Source organism: Loxodonta africana, chromosome 22, assembly GCF_030014295.1.
Source record: "Loxodonta africana isolate mLoxAfr1 chromosome 22, mLoxAfr1.hap2, whole genome shotgun sequence".
Taxonomy (NCBI): domain Eukaryota; kingdom Metazoa; phylum Chordata; class Mammalia; order Proboscidea; family Elephantidae; genus Loxodonta; species Loxodonta africana.
The window spans coordinates 65061309-65079894 of NC_087363.1; the positions used below are offsets into that span (position 1 = coordinate 65061309).

At 51.6% G+C, this 18586-nt stretch overlaps 1 protein-coding gene across 7 annotated transcripts in view; it reads left to right on the top strand.

Moving 5' to 3' along the window:
- AGAP3 (ArfGAP with GTPase domain, ankyrin repeat and PH domain 3) overlaps nt 1-18586 on the top strand; it is a 92937-nt gene that overhangs the window by 44427 nt on the left and 29924 nt on the right. Inside the window, exon 1 of one of the 7 annotated variants that reach the window (XM_023548048.2) lies at nt 17282-18071. The exons of the other annotated variants lie outside the window; for them this stretch is intronic. Within the exon in view, the coding sequence (XP_023403816.1) occupies nt 17282-18071 (790 nt within the window). Of the gene's footprint in view, nt 1-17281; nt 18072-18586 lie in introns of those variants that run through there. 7 annotated transcript variants of the gene reach the window in all.

Below are 18586 nucleotides of genomic sequence, written 5' to 3' on the forward strand. Positions count from 1 at the left end.
TTGTAATTTCCTTGTGTAAGTCTTTTTATGTCCCTGGTTAGGTTAATTCCTAGCTATTTTATCATTTGTCTTTTAGTTGTTTGTGTTTTCCTTTAGTTTTTTGAGCTTGTTTAATATTGTATTATATTCTTCCATTCTGTTTATTATTCAGGCTTCTATATATACTATTTCTCTTCCTTCATCTTGTTCATTTGGATGGACCATTGTTTCTGTTTTCTTTGTATCTTATGGTTTGTTGTTGTTGAAGCTGGGACATCAGAATTTTACAGTGTGTTAGCTTTCTCAATTCTCCCCAGTATTTAGTGTTTTTGACAGCACACTACTTTCTGCAAGAAACTCTCAGTCAGGCAGAGCCTACAGGTCTTGCCTACCGTTCCCTCTTCTCTGTGACAGCTGCCTCTCTGTGTGTTTACTAGGATTTGAAAGGTCCAAATGGCAGACTTTGCCTTTCAGTGTCTCCCAAACAGAATGGGGAACATGCACTAATCAATCTGCCCGTCAGGGAGCACAGTCTGCTTTCTTTGGTTTTCCCTCCCTTACCTGGTCTGTGTGGCTGCATTTTTCTGTGACCATGTTTTTTTCCGTCAGAGAGCCCACACTGGATGAACCCCTGGTGGGGCTGGGTGCTGCCATCAGACCTTGCTCCAGCTTCCCTTCCCTGCTGTCTGAGAGCCTGCTTATCTCAGAGCTGAAGATTGAGATTAGGGAGAACACATCTGTGCCTGGAGGGGGAGGAGCGGGCACACCCTGAATGGACCCCCAGGGAAATCTCTCTTTTTTAAAATATGTAATTTTATTTATCTTGAGGTTGTTCTTGAGAATATACACAGCAAAACATACACCAGCAGTTTCTACATGTACCATTTAGTGACATTGATTATGTTCTTCGCGTTGGATAAAAATTGTCACCCTCCTTTCTAAATTGTTCCTCCCCCACTAACATAAATTCAGTGCGCCCCAAGGTTCACATCTAAACTTTCAAGTTGTTGTTGTCAATTTGATCTCATATAGATAGTAGAGGGTCAGTGAAAAGGAGGAAGACGCTCAAAAAGATGAATTGACACAGTGGCTGTAACAATCGACTCAAGCATAACAATGATGGTGAGGATGGCACAGGACCAGGCAGTGTTTCATTCTCTTGTACATAGGGTCACTATGGGTCGGAACTGACTTAACAGCACCTAACAATAACAACAGATAGTTCTTAAAAAAGCATAATGCTTAAGGCAGACATTTTTTACTATTTAAGCTAAACTATTTTTGGTTTTAAGAAGACTTCAGGGGATATTTTTGGTTTAAGGTTTAAAGATTATCTCAGGACAATAGTTTAAAGGATTCATCTAACCTTTATGGCTCCAGGAAGTCTGGAGTGCATGAGAATTTAAGGTACAGTTTTGCATTTTCCCCCTTTTGATCAGGATTCTTCTATGGAATCTTTGATCAAAATGTTCAGTTATAGTAGGCGGGCGCCATCCAGTTCTTCTGATCTTAGGGCAAAGGAGGCAGTTGTTCATGGAGGCAATTAGCCACACATTCTGTATCCTCCTATTCCTGACTCTCCTTCTTCCTCTGTTGCTCCAGGTGAATAGAGACCAATTGTTGCACCTTGGATGGCCACTTGCAAGCTTTTAAGACCCCAGGCACTATGCAGCAAACTAGGAGGTAGAGCAGAGGCACTAAACATGTTATTAGGTCAGTTAACTGGGATGTCTTACGAAACCATGAGATGTTCGGTTGAACATAATCAGCCTTAGTAGCTACTTTTTTTGGGGGGGGGGTCATTGTTGGAGATTTGTCATGTTGATTTGGAGCCAGAGCTGGGGGCCTCTCCCTGTGTGCAGGCAGGCAGTGTGCTGGCTGGGGGAGCAGACTCAGGCTGTTCTGCAGGTACTGCTTCCATAGTCTGCGGGACCCAGCGGTCTGTGTCATCAGGAGAGGGAAGGGCAGGGACAGTGGTGGGAGAAGCTGTGTTCCTACCTTATTTGACCTGTCTTTCATTTGTCGACTCACAGCTGTCCTCTGCTCACTGATTCAGAGTCCCTGGGGGGCCAAGCACAGATATCTAGCTGTCTTTCTTGGTGTATGTGTGGGGGAGGGTCAGAACCTAGGCCTGCGCACACCTCTGTCTTCCCAGACTTCTCTCACTCAGCTTTTTACTAGTCAAGTTTTTATTTTGAAAAATTACGACATTGAAAGAATCGATTGTTAACATTTTGTCTAATTTGTGCACGCTCTCTCTCGCCCCCACGCACACACCTTTTTTGTAGTAATCATTGCCGTCAGCAGTTGTAGATCTAATGTCACCCCCCCCCCCGCCACAGCACTTCAGCAGCATTTCCTAAGGATGGGTGCATACTTCTACACAGCTGTCACCCCAGTATCACACAGAAGAACACAGTGGTTTTATAGCATCTTTTAATAGCTCACCCGTAACCAAAGCTCCCCAGTTATCCCCAAAATGCCTTTTATAACATTTTTTATTTTTCCAAGTCAGGATGGAATATGGATCCAAGGCCACACTACCCCCCATAACATGGAGTTTCTGAAGAGGCAGGCCACTGTCTTGTGGGTTGTCCATGTTCCAGGTTTGTGGGATGGCTTCTGCTTGGTGTAATTGAATGTGTTCCTCCATCCCTCATGGTCCCTATGAATTGAAGTTAGGTTTAGAGGCTGGGTCAGGTCCAGGTCAGCATTTTTGATGGGAATGCTTCGTATGGCATCATGTCGGGTCCTGTGTTTGTGAAGTTACGGCCCTAGCTACCAGGTCTCGCTGATGTAAAGCTTCCTTTCTTTCACCTTTGTGGTTGGTAAGTAATCTGTAAGGTGGTACTTTGACATCTCGGAAATAAAATGGCCCCCAACAACGTGTCTTCATGTGGTTTTAGTGTCATTTGATGATCCTTGCCTAAATCAGTTATGTTGGGGCTGCGAAGCAGTGGATTTCTAATTCTGCGATTCCTTCTACAAGGAGTAGCTGGTATTCTCCTAGCAAGAAAAACTGCTCCCACCCCACTTTTTTTTTTTAGTGTCAGTTTTGTCTGATGGATTTTTTTGTTGTTCAAATATTATAATCACTTACAAAATTAACATATTTAATTATAGATCTAGTTACATCTTTGTATGGCAGAAGATAGAGTAGGAGAATTTGTTTACAATGTACGTATGCCAGATAAACAGCTAACGTACTTATTATACAAAGAGCTTCTACAAATTAACACAAAGATTTCTAAAACCTGAGAGAAAACCCAGCAAAGAACAGGACAAGTACACGACTCAGAGAAGAGGAGATGCAGATTGAGAATGAGCACCGAGCGAGGCCCAGCCTCACTGCTAGTCCCCAGGGAAACGCAAATCAAGGAGCAAGGTGCTGGGGTCCCTGTCTGGAGAGCAGAAAGCTAGCTGGTGACTTCTGTTGCTGGTGGGGCATGGCAGAGTGGGCAGTCTCCTACCTTCCTGGTGGGAGATGAGAGAGTGGGCTAGGGCCACCTTCTTGGAAGCGCCATCAGGCACTGTCGATTAACATGAAGCCTTCATAGGCCTTTCAGTCCAGCTGTCCTCCTTTTGGGAATGTACCCTACAGGAGGAAAACACATATGCACACAGGTGTTTATTACAACCTTGCTTTTAGCGATTTACAAAAAAGGAAGCAACAACAGGTGTTGGTGAGGATGTGGAGAAATTGGAACCCTTGTGCTTATCTGGTGGGATTGTCTGTGGTGCAGCCGCTATGGAAAACAGCTTGGCGGGTCCTCAAAAAATAAAACAAAACTACCCTGTGACCCAGCAATTCCATCCCTAGATATATAATCAGAAGACTTGAAAACAGGGATATAAACAGATACTTTGTACACCAGTGTTCATTGCAGCACTACTCACAGTAGCCAAAAGGTGGTAACAACCTAAATGCCCATCAACAGACGAATAGATCACTGAAATGTGGTACATGCATGTAAAAGAATATTACCCAGGGATAAAAAGGAATGAAAACATGCTATGACATGGATGAACCTTGGAAATATCATGCTGAGTGAAATAAATTAGTCACGTTAGGACGGATACTGTATAATCCCGTTTTATATGGAAAATCTAGAATAAGCCAAGGTATAGAGACCAATGCTGAGCAAATAATACGAGACTATAAATAATACTGGACTGTATTTTTTATATGAAGAAGGACGGGGCACCAGCATTGGAGGAAGACTCATTAACAACCCGCGTTATGCAGATGATACAACCTTGCTTGCTGAAAGTGAAGAGGACTTGAAGCGCTCACTAACAAAGATCAAAGACCACAGCCTTCAGTATGGACTATACCTCAACATAAAGAAAACAAAAATCCTCACAACTGGACCAATGAGCAACATCATGATAAACTGAGAAAAGATTGAAGTTGTCAAGGATTTCATTTTACTTGGATCCATAATCAACAGCCATGGAAGCAGCAGTCAAGAAATCAAAAGACGCATTGCATTGGGCAAATCTGCTGCAAAGGACCTCTTCAAAGTGATGAAGAGCAAAGATGTCACCCTGAAAACTAAGGGTGCACCTGACCCAAGCCATGGTATTTTCAATCACATCATATGCATGTGAAAGCTGGACAGTGAATAAGGAAGACCGAAGAAGAGTTGATGCCTTTGAATTGTGGTGTTGGCGAAGAATATTGAATATACCATGGACTGCCAAAAGGACGAACCAATCTGTCTTGCAAGAAGTGCGGCCAGAATGCTCCTTGGAGGCAAGGATGGCGAGACTGCGTCTTACACACTTTGGACATGTTGTCAGGAGGGATCAGTCCCTGGAGAAGGACATTACGCTTGGCAGAGTACAGGGTCAGCGGAAAAGAGGAAGACCCTCAACGAGGTGGATTGACACAGTGGCTGCAACAATGAGCTCAAGCATAACCATTGTAAGGATGGCTCAGGACTGGGCAGTGTTTCGTTCTGTTGTGCATAGGGTCGCTATGAGTTGGAAGCGACTCGACGGCACCTAACAACAACAACATAGATACCAAAGTTTATTAGTGGTTACCAGGGGCTGGCAGGAGGAGAAAATGGAGAGTCATTGCTAAAGGGGTACTAAGTGTCTCTTGGGGGTGATAAAAAATCTAGAAATAGATAATTGATGGTCGCACAACATGGTGAATGCAGTTAACGTCACTGAATTGTACACATAAAAATGTTGAAACAGCAAATGTTTTGATACGTGTATTTGTACCACAATTAAGAAAAGGAAGCGGCCACATGCCCATCAGCAGGGGAGTGGTGAGTGACTGATGGAGGGGGCATACTCAGAGGTCTCAGGAAGCTGACAGGAAGTAGGAGAGCGTGTGTGCTGCCCCCACTGACAAGGGTGCCCCCAACAGCTCCCAGTCACCAGGTCAGCTGGCTGTGGCGACCAGGCTAGAGCAGCCTTGGTGAAATGGTAGAAGTTTGTCAAGGCAAGCTTCATTGTGAAGGAAAGGGAGGGATGCCACAGCAGGAAGAGGGCACGGGACCAAGTGAGCAGGTTTTTGAGTGTGCGGTGATGTGCTTTTTTATACTAAAATAAAGTAGAAGGGTCGGCAAAGCATGTACTTATTGACTAGTCGGTCTCACCCACTGCTTCTTTTGTGTCACACCCATAGTCTGAGAATTCTTGTGAATCCTTGTTAAAAACATGTTTGCCAAGGTGGGCAACTCCGTGGGGATCCCTGCCCGGGCTGGGAGGAGGAGGCCCACTGAGGACAGCCTTGCCCTCCACTCAGCTTCCCCGTCTTTGGACCAGTCTTCTGCTAGCCTGGAACATTTTTTGGCTTCTTTTATTTTTATTTTCATAAAAGTAATGTATGTTGTAAATGTCTCAGAAAATATAGTGAAATAAATATTTTTCAGAAAAACAAAGAAGCAGACAAAAATCTTCGATTCTCCTAACCAGAGGCAGTCAGCTGCTGTTAGCATTTGATGCTTCCTTTTTTCCCCCGTGCATTTTTTACAGGGGCTCAACATGTTACATACAGTATCTTGTTTTTTAAGAAAAAATATCCTGAGGGTTTCCACCTTTGTGAAGTAAAAAAAAAGTCTTTGCAAACATTATTTTAAATGGTTGGGTAATATTCCACCCCTTGGATCTATAATAATTTCCTTCCTCACTTCCGTGGTGTTGGACATTTCTCTGAGCCCAAATCTTCACCTCCACTTCAGGTTGTTTTCTTGGGAATCACTGTGGTAAAATTGTCATGTGGCGAAGGCTCTTTCCCCTCACACGTGTGGCTCAGTTGCTCCCCGGCCAGAAGCAGCTGGCCAGTGACCCAGTAGCAGGGACCTGGGGACCTACTTCCCCGCATCCTCCCCTGCGTTAGGGGCAGACGCCTTAAAACAGCCAAAACTCTACAGCTGTGGTACGTGGGAAATAGTATTCTTTTTTGTTTTAATTTGTAGTTCTTTGAGTACCAAAAACAAGTGAATGGTTTTTTATGTTAAAAAAAAAAAAAGTTCCTGTGGAGTCGACTCCGACTCACAGCGACACCGTGTGTGTGTCAGAGTAGAACTCTGCTCCGTAGGGTTTTCAGGGGTGGGTTTTTTGGAAGTGGATCCCCAGGCCTTTCTTCTGAGGTGCCTCTGGGTGGACTCGAGCTTCCCACCTTTCAGTGAGCAGCTGAGTGTGCTGCACTACCAGGGACTCCTTTCCATGTTTATTAGCTGTTTAAATCCCTCATTTAGAGACTTTATTTTTTTAAGCAGCGTGTATGAACTTTTTATATATTAATGATAATACCCATTGGCACAGGTACGGATCTTTTTTCAGGCTGTTGATTTCTCTTTAGTTACGTTTATCCTTGGTTTTAACATTTTTTGTTGTTCAGGATTTTTCACATAGTGGCGTCCATTGATCCTTTCTCTCCCATCCTTAGGTCTGATGAGCCTTGCATATTCCTTCTGGCCTCTTTCTTCCTCATGGTCCAGCAGACCCTCCTCTTATTCACTCCGTCTCTGTGCACACTCCACTAACAAGCTGGGGGAGGTGATCTTCCTCTGCCCCCCGCACCAAGCCTTGCATGCTGCCTGGCTCAGAGCCTTGCTCGGCAAGTGTCTGGAGGGTGGTGACAGGGATGGTGGGATAGGGGGTAGGTGGTAATATCGGTGGCTTCAAGGAGGAGGGGGCGTGGTGATCAGGGCCTTCAGGGAAGCCAGAGCGTGCTGGAAGGCATGCACAGGCAGGACAGCTGGGTGTGTGAGGGTGGAGAGGAGCTGGGAGGAGACCTGTCTGCACTGTGTCTTCAGCCATCTCAGCCTGCCCGGAGGCAGGTGCACAGAGTGGCTACTGGGCAGGCCTGGGGCCCTGGCCTCGTTTTCTGAGGCGGGGCCCTGTCAGGTGCCTCTTGGCTGGCTCTGACTCTGCCTTTGGCCTCAGAGCAAAAGTTCCCAGAGGATAGTGGCTGCACAGAGACCCCTGGCTCTGTAACCTAGAGAAAGGAAGACCAGTTAGCCCTGAACACAGAGTCCTGGTTTCCTCCTTCTGGTACAGGGCTTCTTCCATGATGTTGAGGCGCTTGGAGGCCCTCATAGCTGTGGCCAGGGTTGCGTGACGCTGAGAGCTGGTGGGCTCACCAGGCAAGAAGTAATCAGGCTGGAGACAGATAAGAAGTAGGATTAAAATGAAAATCTAAAATGTAGCCCCCAAATGTGCAGGGTTCAGATTCCACTGCTCAGCTGTTCTGTGATGTGAGAGAACCAGGGGGTTCGGAACACTTACACACCACACACACCCATTGGCTGTTGAGTCGATTCCGACTCAGAGTGACCCTATAGGACAGGGTACACCTGCCCCATAGATTTTCCAAAGAGCCCCTGGTGGTTTCAAACTGCCAACCTTTTGATTACCAGCCGTAGCTCTTAACCCCTACACCACCAGGGCTTCCTGGGAACACTTACGAGGTATTTAAAAGGAAAATTGCGAAGCTGAGGCAGCTTTGGGGCAGCCCTGAGCCCAAGACGGTCTGCCCTTCGGCTTTCTGTGCAGAGTTTGGGCAATGCTGCGTCTAGGCTTGGCAGGTCAGCCTGTGTCCTCTTCGGTGTAGGCAATGGTTGAGCCCTGAGTGGCCCATAGGGTGGGTGAGGAGACCCACCAGGGGGTGGGGAGGATCCCAGGTAGGGTTGGCATCAGTGATGAACTGGCCAAGGTCCCTGTGCCAGAAAGCCCATCCTCTTCTAGGGAAGAAAGCATCGAAGTTCAAGGAAGATGGAGTCTGTACATACTCTTTCCTGTCTTCCCAGACAGGGTGTTGGGCTTGGCCCCCCTTTGCCTGCTGCACACACTCTTTGAAGGCCCACCTCTCCGTGTCACCACAGTGCCTCCTCCTTTGTAAACAGCACTGTTCCTGGGAGGGACAGCTCTTTCAGCCCCTATCAGTCATTCACACCTTGCCAGATCCAGGCCTGCATGGCTGGGAGCTGTCTGGGAGGTCCAGGAGGAGGAGCCTCAGGGAAGGAGGCCCACTGCAGAAGAGCTGAGGCCAGGCTGTTCTGATGGGAGCACCAGGAGGGGAGGAGAGGAAGCTTTGTGGGCTGAGATGGGGGGCTGCTTGTTACCAGAATCTTTCCAGGTTAGAGAAGCCACAGAGAGGACAGGAGGCCAAAGGCTCTGGCTGGATGGCCGGGGCCCAGACCCAACTTTAACCAGCTGCTGGCTAGGGGACCTTAGGCAAGTTACTTGACCTCTGTGCCTCAGCTTCCTCATCTGTAAAATGGGGAGAATAATAGTACCTTTCTCAAAGGGTTATTTTGAGGATCCAGTGGGTCAGTATGTGCAGAGGGCTCAGAGTAGTGCCCGTTGTGTTCAGTGAGTCACTGTTGTAATCGAGTGACCTGTGGTGTGTCACATGGCTGCTGCTTCAGGTGGGGTATGTAGGGCACCACAGGTGGCCTTGCTGTCTGTGCAGTCCCCGGGGGCTGTGGTCTGTGTTTAGGGCTGCTCTGCGCCCCACCAGCCAGTGTGTGCCACTAAGTCCTGTCCTGTTGGACAAGGGAGGATGTGTTAAACAGTCACTTGTCCAGCAAAGATAGGATTTGCTCTGCATGTTGAGGAAGGAGGTGGTGGTCAGGGCTCTGTGGTGGCTGCGGGGTATGCCTGCAGCCATGGTGGCAAGGACAGACTGAGAAGGCCTCAAACTGAGGTGTGCCCCTCTACCCCTGCCTGGTGACGTATGTCTCGGCCCAGCTTTACCCCAGAGGTCTGCATTTCCCTTCTACATGGAGCCCGTCAACAGCCTCTGAGGATACGGCCTGAGTGTCGATGCTTGGGGCAGGGGACAATTTTGGCTGTGAGAATCAGGTGGGCCCTAGGTCTGAACACAGGCCTCCACCCCGGGAGAGTTACCTGCCCCACTTTGAAAGTCTGTAATGGGAATACAAGTGCTTTGAAACTTGCGTACATGAAACTCAGACTCCATGCATCTCTTGTTTACAGTGTGCAGGGTGCCTCAGCCCCACCCTGGCTCTTTCTGAGGCCCTGTGTCTGTGCGTCTGAGCTTGAGCCCACATTAGCCCTGCCGAACTTGGCAGCAGCACCTGCCTGCCACCTAGCCCCGCAGCCCTCCAGCTTGGTGCTGCAGAACGTGCACCTGTCTGGATGCTCTACTGCATTTTCCCCACATCCAGATATTTGATCTTTGTAAAAAACAAGACGAGATAAATGAAAGTGCTGACACCACTGATAAGGAAGATCTCGTGAATTGAGCGCATGTGAGAAACCCATTAGGCTGAAAGAAGCAGATTTTTGGCTCATTTGACTTAAGCTGGACTGTGTGTTCAGTTTTGGAGAAAGATAACACAATTTACAAACGTGTGAAACGCAGAAAACATGTCAGAACTGTGCCCAGAAGGCAGTGTGATCAGGAGTGTGATCTTACGTTACATTCTGACCCCAGGCCCCCCCTGTAGCCTGGGAGGTTGCGGCCCCAGACCACCACCGCCCTTCGGGGTCAGCGTGAGGTGTGAATGACGTTGCTTAGCCCGCATCCCTCCTAGTTCTTGGCCCTGGCCTGTGGTTCTGGGGGCGCGTTGCTTGTGCTTAGTCTGGGCAGAGGACAGAGTAGCGTCTGGGTCACCTCCGGGGGCACATGGTCAGGAGGCTGGCGGGGGACTCTGCTGGGTGGGCCCGTGTCTGGTCCACATCTGTCTCCAGAGCCTGCTGTGGCGCCTAGCAGAGAGTTCATTGGCAGAATTCAGGGAAAAAAGAAAAGCCAAGCCGTGGCTGTCAAATAGCTTGGTCTGCTCCTAAAAGTCATTTCTGGACTTGGGTGGTTCTGTGCTGCTCCAGACAGTGTGTCTTTATTTCCTGTCCTCAGTGCCCTGCCCCGGCTGCCCCCACCCCCACCCCTACCCCCACCCCCACCCAACCCACTGAGAGGCTCTGACACCCGGGACTTGGTAAACAGGGCAGTATTCCCAGGATCCATACAGCAGCCATCAGAAGGTCCAGAGGAGGTGAGTGCCTTCTGTGCCAGGCGTAACCACGAGTCCTTGGGAGCCAGCACAAGAGTTCTGAGTATCTGTGCCACCTGGCGGGGGTGGGGGGCTTTTGTGTGCTCTGGGCTGTGTCCCAGCACCCTAGGTAGTGCCTGGACTTAGTAAGTGCTCACAGAATGATGCTGCGGGGCAAGGCACATGGTGACTGAGCAGCGACCTGGGGTCCACGGCCCTGCACCCCATCCGGGTTCTGCCCTGACTGGCCTTGGGCAAGTCCTGTCCCAGCTCTGGGCATGCATGACCTTAGCTGTGAAATGAGAGGTGGAAGAGAGTGTGAGTTCTTAGCCTGGGATCCATACGGGAAGTGAGCAGACCAGGAGCCTCCTGAAAGAAACCCATGTGTGTGCAGATTTTTTTCTATAGAGAGCTCATGACTTTGATCAGATTTTCAGAGAGAAGCATGATCCAAGATGGGCCTTCAGGTTCTGCAGTCCACCCTAGCTCTGAGGTCTGGGAAAGGGGGCGGTGGGGCCAGCATAGTCGTCGACAGCCCAAGCTGGGGCCCTAGACCCACGGCACCTGCCAGAGTTCTGATTTCAGGAAAGCTGGTTCTGTGTCCGTGTGGTTGTCTTACTCATCCCCACCATGGGCTCGTGCAGCCCTCCCAGTCACAGCGCTAACCCCATGACCACTGCAGCTGGGAGGGGCTCCTCTAACAGGACCTCATGAGACCTGGGCGGTGGCTGCCGGTCACACAGCTGGCAGGGCAGAGGCCAAGTCTGAAGTCTTAATTTGGAGCCTGTGCCTGACTAGTGCACCACATGTCCCTCAGCTTATTTTGCTGGTGACTGATCTCAGCAGGCTGTCCCAGCCAGGAACCATCTCCTTTAAGCCTGTGTCCCTCCGCATAGGAGGACAAAAGTCCGGCACCATGACCTTTCTCAGCAGAGGTGCTCATTCACAGACACCAGTTGCAAGCCTTCTGCTTGCCAGGGGGGCTCTGGTGGGGAGTGCTCCTGAGTGCGGAGCTTGTGGCAGAGCGCTGGGCCCCACACGGGCAGAGAGGCCTCCTGTGGAGGTGGTGCTGAGGCTACTGAGATCTGAGTGGTGTCAGGCAGGTCAGACGAGTGCAGAGGGCTTAGGTGGGCAGCAGCTTGGCCTGCTTACAGCTTTGTGGGCAGATTGCAGTGGGTCGTGGGGAGAGTCACAGGAGACTCGTATGGACCATCATAGGATAAGGAGCTTGGGTGTACTTCTGTGTCAAGTGGAAATTCTGTGGTAGTTATCTAGTGCTACTATAACAGGAACACCACAGTGGGTGGCTTTTAACAAAGAGAAATTTAGTCTCTTACAGTCTAGGAGGCTAGAAGTCTGAATTCAGGATATCAGCCCTGGAGAAAGACTTTATCTCTCTGTCGGCTCTGGGGGAAGGGCCTTGTCATCAATCTTCCCCCGGGTCTAGGAGTTTTTCAGCACAGGGACCCCAGGTCCAAAGGACACATTCCACTCCTGGCTCTTCCTTCTTGATGATAGGAGGTCCCCCTTCTCTCTGCTCAATTTTCTCTTTTATATCTCAAAAGAAATTGACTCAAGATACAACCTAATTGAGTCTTGCCTTATTTACATAACTGCCACTAATCCTGCCTCATTAACATCATTAAAAAAAAAAAATTGCCGTTGAGTCTATTCAATTCTAACTCATAGTGACCCTATATGACAGGGTAGAACTGCCCCATAGGGTTTCCAAGGAGCGCCTGGTGGATTTGAACTGCCGACCTTATGGTTAGCAGCCGAACTCTTAACCACTGTGCCACCAGGGTTTCCATTAACGTTATAGAGGTTAGGATTTATAACACATAGCATAATCACATCAGATTTCAAAATGGTGGACAACCACACAGCATTGGGAATCATGGCCTAGCCAAGTTGATTCACATTTTTGGGGGATACAAATCAATCCGTAACATTCCACCCCAAAACTTCATGTCCTTGGCTGGTAAGGGATGAGCTGATTGTGGTTTTAAAGTCACTCTTGCCTTGTTAAGAAGATAGATTGATGGTGGCAGGGTGGGGTGGGGTGGGGTGGGGTGAGGTGGTAGCCTGGAACCTGTTAGGAAGCCAGCGTTAGGAGTTGAGGCTGGGGACTGCGATGGGTTGTCTTGGTGTTGTACAAAGGAGGTGGTGGGAAGAGGGTGGGTTTGGGATGTACTCAGGAGGTGGAGCCAACAGTACTAACTAGTAGACTAGAGGTGGGGGAGTGGAGAGACCGAGGGAATCAGGATTGGAATTGAGGAGAAGGCCTGTTAGGTTTTTGGTCTGAGCAACTAGGTAGCTGACAATAAGCCATTTATTAAGGTGGGGCATGCTGGGTGTAGCATAGGTTAGGGGATAGAATTTACTGGCTAATTGCTGCTGCTGCTGCTGGAGACTGGTGCTCTCAGTGGACAAGCCTGAGGCTTGTAAAGAGGACTGTGCCCTGCAGCCAGCTAGTGGGGGACTCAGGGACCTGAGGTGGGAAGGCAGCCCAAAGACCCTTCCTCCCCTCCTCTCCTTGCTTCCCTAATCCCCAACCTGGAGACCTGTACAAAGTGAACAGAACTTAGTAGAGAACCAGCCAACCCTTGGGGCAAAACTGAGTTTGGCTTTACCGTCTCCCTCAAGCTCAGTGACCAAGGTCTTGGGCAACCTGAGGGTCCTTAAGGGTTGCTGCTGGAATCTGCCAGCTTCCTCCTCGGAGCCCTTTTGGCCACCTTGGCTGCTGGAGATGTTCTGCTGCCACCTTGTGGACAAGAAGAGCCCGGGTGACGTTGGAAGGCCAGGTGACAGCACCCCGCCAACCCTCCCAAGCCACCCATGACCCTTGGCTTTTGGGAGAAGGTTAGTTGTTCTTCATCTCTGAGAAGGAGTATGCTCACCAATTCCCTGTAGGTTGTGTGGCCTTAGCTGGGCACGTCTCAATACTTACCAGTTGATCAACTGGCAGATATGTGAGTGGAGGCCAGGTACAAGGCACGAAGGGGGCTCTGGGGCAGAGGCTGCCCTTTCCTCTTCCGTAGCACTGACTTCCTCTGTGCAGTGTCTCACAGATTCCTCCTTTGCGGCTGTCTCCCTTCCATCCTAACACCCCTGATGCAGGTTAGTTGTGTGTCCCCTGCCCCTAACACATAGGCACACAGTACACCACTCTCCCAGGGCAGGGCATTTGAGGCCAGCATGATGTAAGCAGCTGTTTAAACTCACCCAGAATCAGGTCTGTCTAGAGCTGTTGGGTCTCTCGCCTTCTGACTTCCAGCATGCAGAGCAGAAGGGCTCTTTGGTGCCCATCTGCTGCACTTCCGGCCCTCGGGAGGAACACGTTCACCCCGGCCCAGAGTGTGGACTGCAGTCTCCCTTGTCTACCACCTGTCTGTCAGCTTGTAATACTCTGGTGGCTTACCTGTTACTATGATGCTGGAAGCCATTGTCACCAGTATTTCAATACTAGCAGGGTCACCAATGGTAGACAAGTTTCAGTGGAGCTTCCAGACTGAGACAAACTAGGAAGAAGGGCCTGGTGATCTGCTTCTGAAAGTCAGCCAACAAAAGCCTTATGGAACACAACAGAGTACTGTCGGTATAGCGATGGAAGTTGAGCCCCGTAGGTTGGGAGGCACTCAAACTACACAGTAGCTGCAGCAATGGACTGGAGCATACCAACAATCATGGAATTGGTGCAGGACCAGACAGCATTTCCCTCTGTTGTACATGGGGTCACCATGAGTCAGAGCTGACTTGACGGCAGCTAACAACGACAATAATCCCCTGGTAACTTCCACAGTCTCTCAGCCCCTGAGTGACAGATTTGGCCTGATGCTTCTGATGGCCTTCAGACACATGGAGCTGCCAGAGAGGTGGCTTTTACGGAGTTGTACAGCCATGTATGTGGCCCCAGGCTCCCAGGCTCCTTATATAGGGCTCCCTAATTTCCCTCAGGCCAGTAGGTGAGGGCTGTGTAGTGTGCTGCTGTGTTTGCTGCAGGTTCTTGGAGCAGAATCTCATAAGACAGAACAGAGACCTAGCCCCTCACCTGGGGCTGATGCCAGAGGAAGAGGTGTGTGCCTGTGGCTGTTCTCCTTTTGGGGTCTCTGACTGACTCGATGTCCTGGGACATTTGTATTTGAACAGCTGCCCTTCCTTGTCTAGTTTCTCTGGGTCAGAAAAGGTTTCTGGGAAAAGGGGTGTTGGAAGAAGGAGGCAGCCACATGAGGAAGAGGAAGATGTTTCAAGTGTGAGAACTGACCCAGGCTGAGGTTTCTGCCTGGACTGATTCTGCAGGTATGTCCTCTGAGGCAGGCACTGCTGCCTGCCTTCCCCAGGACCCTGTGTGTGTGTGTGCGCGTGCCGGCATGGCGGGGGCTGGGGCCCTTTTCCTTTCTACCCCCTTATGCTGTGCTCCCACCCAGAGCAGCCTGCAGAGGAAGGAGGGCCCAGCCCACAGGAGGCTGGAGCCTCATCATTGGAGGCCATCGCGCTTTTAAAGCAACCTGCCCCTGTTGGGCACCTTATCCACTGCCCTCCCTCAGTCCCCAAGACTGCATGTTCAGGCTTGCAAAGAATCAGGTTTGTGAATAAGCGGCCTGATTCTTTGGAGGAAAAGTCATTCCGTGTGTGTGTGTGTGTGTGTGTGAGAGAGAGAGAGAGAGAGAGAACAGATCCGTGTGCATATAGGGAGGTTGAGGCAGAGAGACAGCATTTCCTTCTTAGCTGTAGATCAGTGAGGCTGGGAGACAGGAGTCCTGGGCTGTGCTCTTGTCTCCATGCCTGCTCAAGGACCCTGGGAAAGGCCTTCTGCTGAACTATCTATTACATGGGCCATACCCACCCCAGAGAGTGAAAAGTGACCTCACCACTGTTAATAACTAGTCCCTGAAAAATAGGAAGTCCCCCTGGCGCCTCTCCAGGCCCGGGAGATCCAGACCGGGACTTGTGCGTTTCCAGTCCTCATTTCCGCAGGAGTACCTCCATGGAGAGGCCCAGCCTTCCTTAGGCATTCCCCTACCCCAGCCCCCTCAGGAATGTGCCACTCTGACACCAGTTAGCTTCTGACCAGGAGCAGGAATTCTAAAGCTGAAGAGGACACTGGGAGTTGGGTTAGACTAGAGGTGGAAGAAACTTGGGGAGTATTGTCTCTTTGAAGGAAATGTAAGCCCCCTCATCCCTTGTCACTACCTAAACTGATTCCTCCTGATCGACTCCTGGGGCTGAAAGCCATGATTTCTCACCTTGTAGATTATGGCAAACTAGTGAATCTCCGGGGCCTCAGGAGATGACTTATGTTCCAGGTGCAATGTAAATCAAACACAGGGGCTCCCTGCCCCGTTGTCAGGCCGGCCATTGACTCAGAGTGGCTGGTGCCACCCACAGTCCTGAATGGGGAGGGCGTCTGTGCTTGGAAGAGCAGTGTTCTCCTTTACAGAGTGAGGGTCAGATTCCAGCCAGAACATCTGGACAGTAGGTAAGGCTCAGTAGGTAAGGCTCAGCAGTAAGAAGCCAGAGACTCTGGGACTCAGAAGTGAGTCATTCCTCATAGATGTTATCTTTTGATTTTCTCTTGCCCATTGGCAGGGCACTTAACCTGTCCAGACAGATGAATATCTTCTGGACTTTATCATCACCAAAGGAAAAGATGCCTCAGTCATTAACAGAAGCCTGCAGTAGCATCAAGCAGCTCTTCTTCTCAGCAAGTTTGCAGGCCTCAGGATGGCTGAGCAGAAGATTATCTAAGGTGGCACCACCGCATTCAGGCTCCCCATTCTACAGATGAGACTGAGGCCCAGAGAGGCATGGGACTTGCCTCTTGAATGGCTCTGGATATGGGAAGCAAATCTTCTCAATTGTTCACTACGTAAGGAGACCTTATCCTGGAAAGCATGAGCTTGGAGTCATTTACAAAGTTCCTCTTCACTCCTGTCTTAGTTATCTAGTGCTGCTGTAACAGAAATACAAGTGGGTGGCTTTAACAAACAAATGTATTTTCTCACAGTTTAGGAGGCTAGAAGTCCAAATTCAGGGTGCCGGCTCTAGGGGAAGGCTTTTTCTCTCTGTCAGCCCTGGAGGAAGGTCGTTGTTTCTTCAGCTTCTGCTTCCTGGTTCCTTGGAGATCTTGTGTCTTGGCATCTCTCTTTCCCCAACTCTTCTCTGCTCACTTGTTTGATCTCTTTTATATCTCAAAAGAGACTGACTCAAGATACACCCTATACTAGCCCTGCTTCATAAACGTGACAAACACAACCCATTCCCAAATGGGATTATAACCATAGGCATAGAGGTTAGGATTTACAACACATATTTTGGGGGGACAGCTCAATCCATAACAACTCCTAATGTAGGCTCTTAAGAATTCTTGTCCTCATGTGTTCTTCCTTTGGACAAAGAGAAGGTACAGTAGCCCACATTCTCCAAAGCGCGCCCGGTATGTTGTGTCACTGCAGACGGTTAATTACTTGTCTTGCTCCTAATGACAGCTCCTCACCTACCTGCCCCAGTCCTAGGAGGAGCTCTGGGCTGGAATTTCCTGTTCTCTGAGAGCTCCGGGGGCTGCCCCGGCTGGCTGGCTCCCCAGCCGCCGTTCCGGGGTGTTCCACGCCAGGCTTGCCGCCTCTCTCTCCTTCCTGGGCTGGCTCCTGGCCTCTCCAGGTCTGGGCTTGCTGGCTGAGAGGTGGAGGAGTTGAGGGACTCGGTCGGCCCGATACCTGGGGCCCAGAGGCCAGAAGTCCGTGTGCGCTGGCCGCGGCCCGGCTCGGGCAGAGCCCCGCGCCCCTCGCCATGGGCCTGGCCACCGCTCCCGGGCCCTGAGCATGGAGCGCGGCTGGCCGCCGGCTGACAGCTGCCCGGGGGAGCGGCCCGCCGCCTGCCGCCGCGCCCTCAGCCTCTGTGACTCGCTAGACCTGCACGGCGCCCCGGCCCGGCCGCGGAGCGAGTGCGCCGCTGGTTCCGCGCCGGCGCCGGCCGGGGCCCGGAGCCTGCTGCTCGGCCTGCTGCGCCCGCGCCTCGGTCGCCGTGGCCAGTCGGATGGTCGTCCGCCGCCCGCCGCCCCCGGCCCTGCGCCGGACGAGCCCGCGCCACCCCGGCGCGCCCGGGCCCCGCGCGAGGAGCCGGCTCGCCCGCGGCCCGCCAGCATGACTTTCCTGGAGGTGCACCGCGTGGAGCTGGCGGGCGCGCCGGGCGCGGAGCCGGGAGCGGGGCTGGGCCGGTCCGGCAGCGCGGGCTTCCTGCGCGGCGCCTCGCTGTGGAGCAGCCAGCGCTGGCAGGTGCTGCGCGGGGCCCGGCGCACCGACTCGCCCCGCCGCGGCCTCTCGGCGCTGAGGAAGAGCTTCAGCTTCCGGCTGCGGCGCGGCCAGGAGGTGCGGCGCGCAGAGTCCGAGGCGGGGCCCCTGCCCGGGCCGCCGCGCGCGCGCACCCGCAGCGACGGCGACGCCAGCTCGCTGCACGCCGGGCCCGGCCGCTGCGACCTGCTGAGCGCCGAACCGCGCCGCCCGCGCCCCGCCGCCGGACTCTGGAGGCTGCTGGCCGGCCGCTTCCGTCGCTCCGCGCCCGCCGCGCCGCCGTGGAGCCGCCAGGCGGCCGCGGCCCCGCTGCTGTTGGGTGGGCCGAGCGCGGCGCCCTGCTCGCCGCCGTCGCCGGGTAAGGAGCGCGGCCCGCCGCCTTGAGGCCGGAGAAAACGGCACCGTGCTCTGGAGGACTGTGGAGTCTAGGAGAGCATTGAGGGCATTGTGGCGAAGTCATTACCTACCTGGTCGAGGTGGGGGTCGGTGCGGAGTAGTCTCTAGTGGGCTTGGCCCAAGTAGGGGCCTTGCCTGGGATGAGCTGTCCTTGTCGTGGCTCCCAGTCACCGTCTGAGTTGTGGCAGGGTCAGAGAAGGGAAGGTGGGGGGGGGGGGAGTGGCCAGTGCTGGGTGCCCTGACACCCAGCATCATGGAATGTGAGATCGGGAAGGGATGCAGGTGATGGGACTCTAAACTCTGATGTGGTAGAGGATGGACTGCGGTCACGTGGGCCTAGGGTGGACTACAGCTCGCGTTTGCTAGCTCCCAGGCACACTGCACTTTCCCCTGCCGCCTCTTCAGGTGACGTGGGATAACTAACCTTTGAAACAGCCTGGG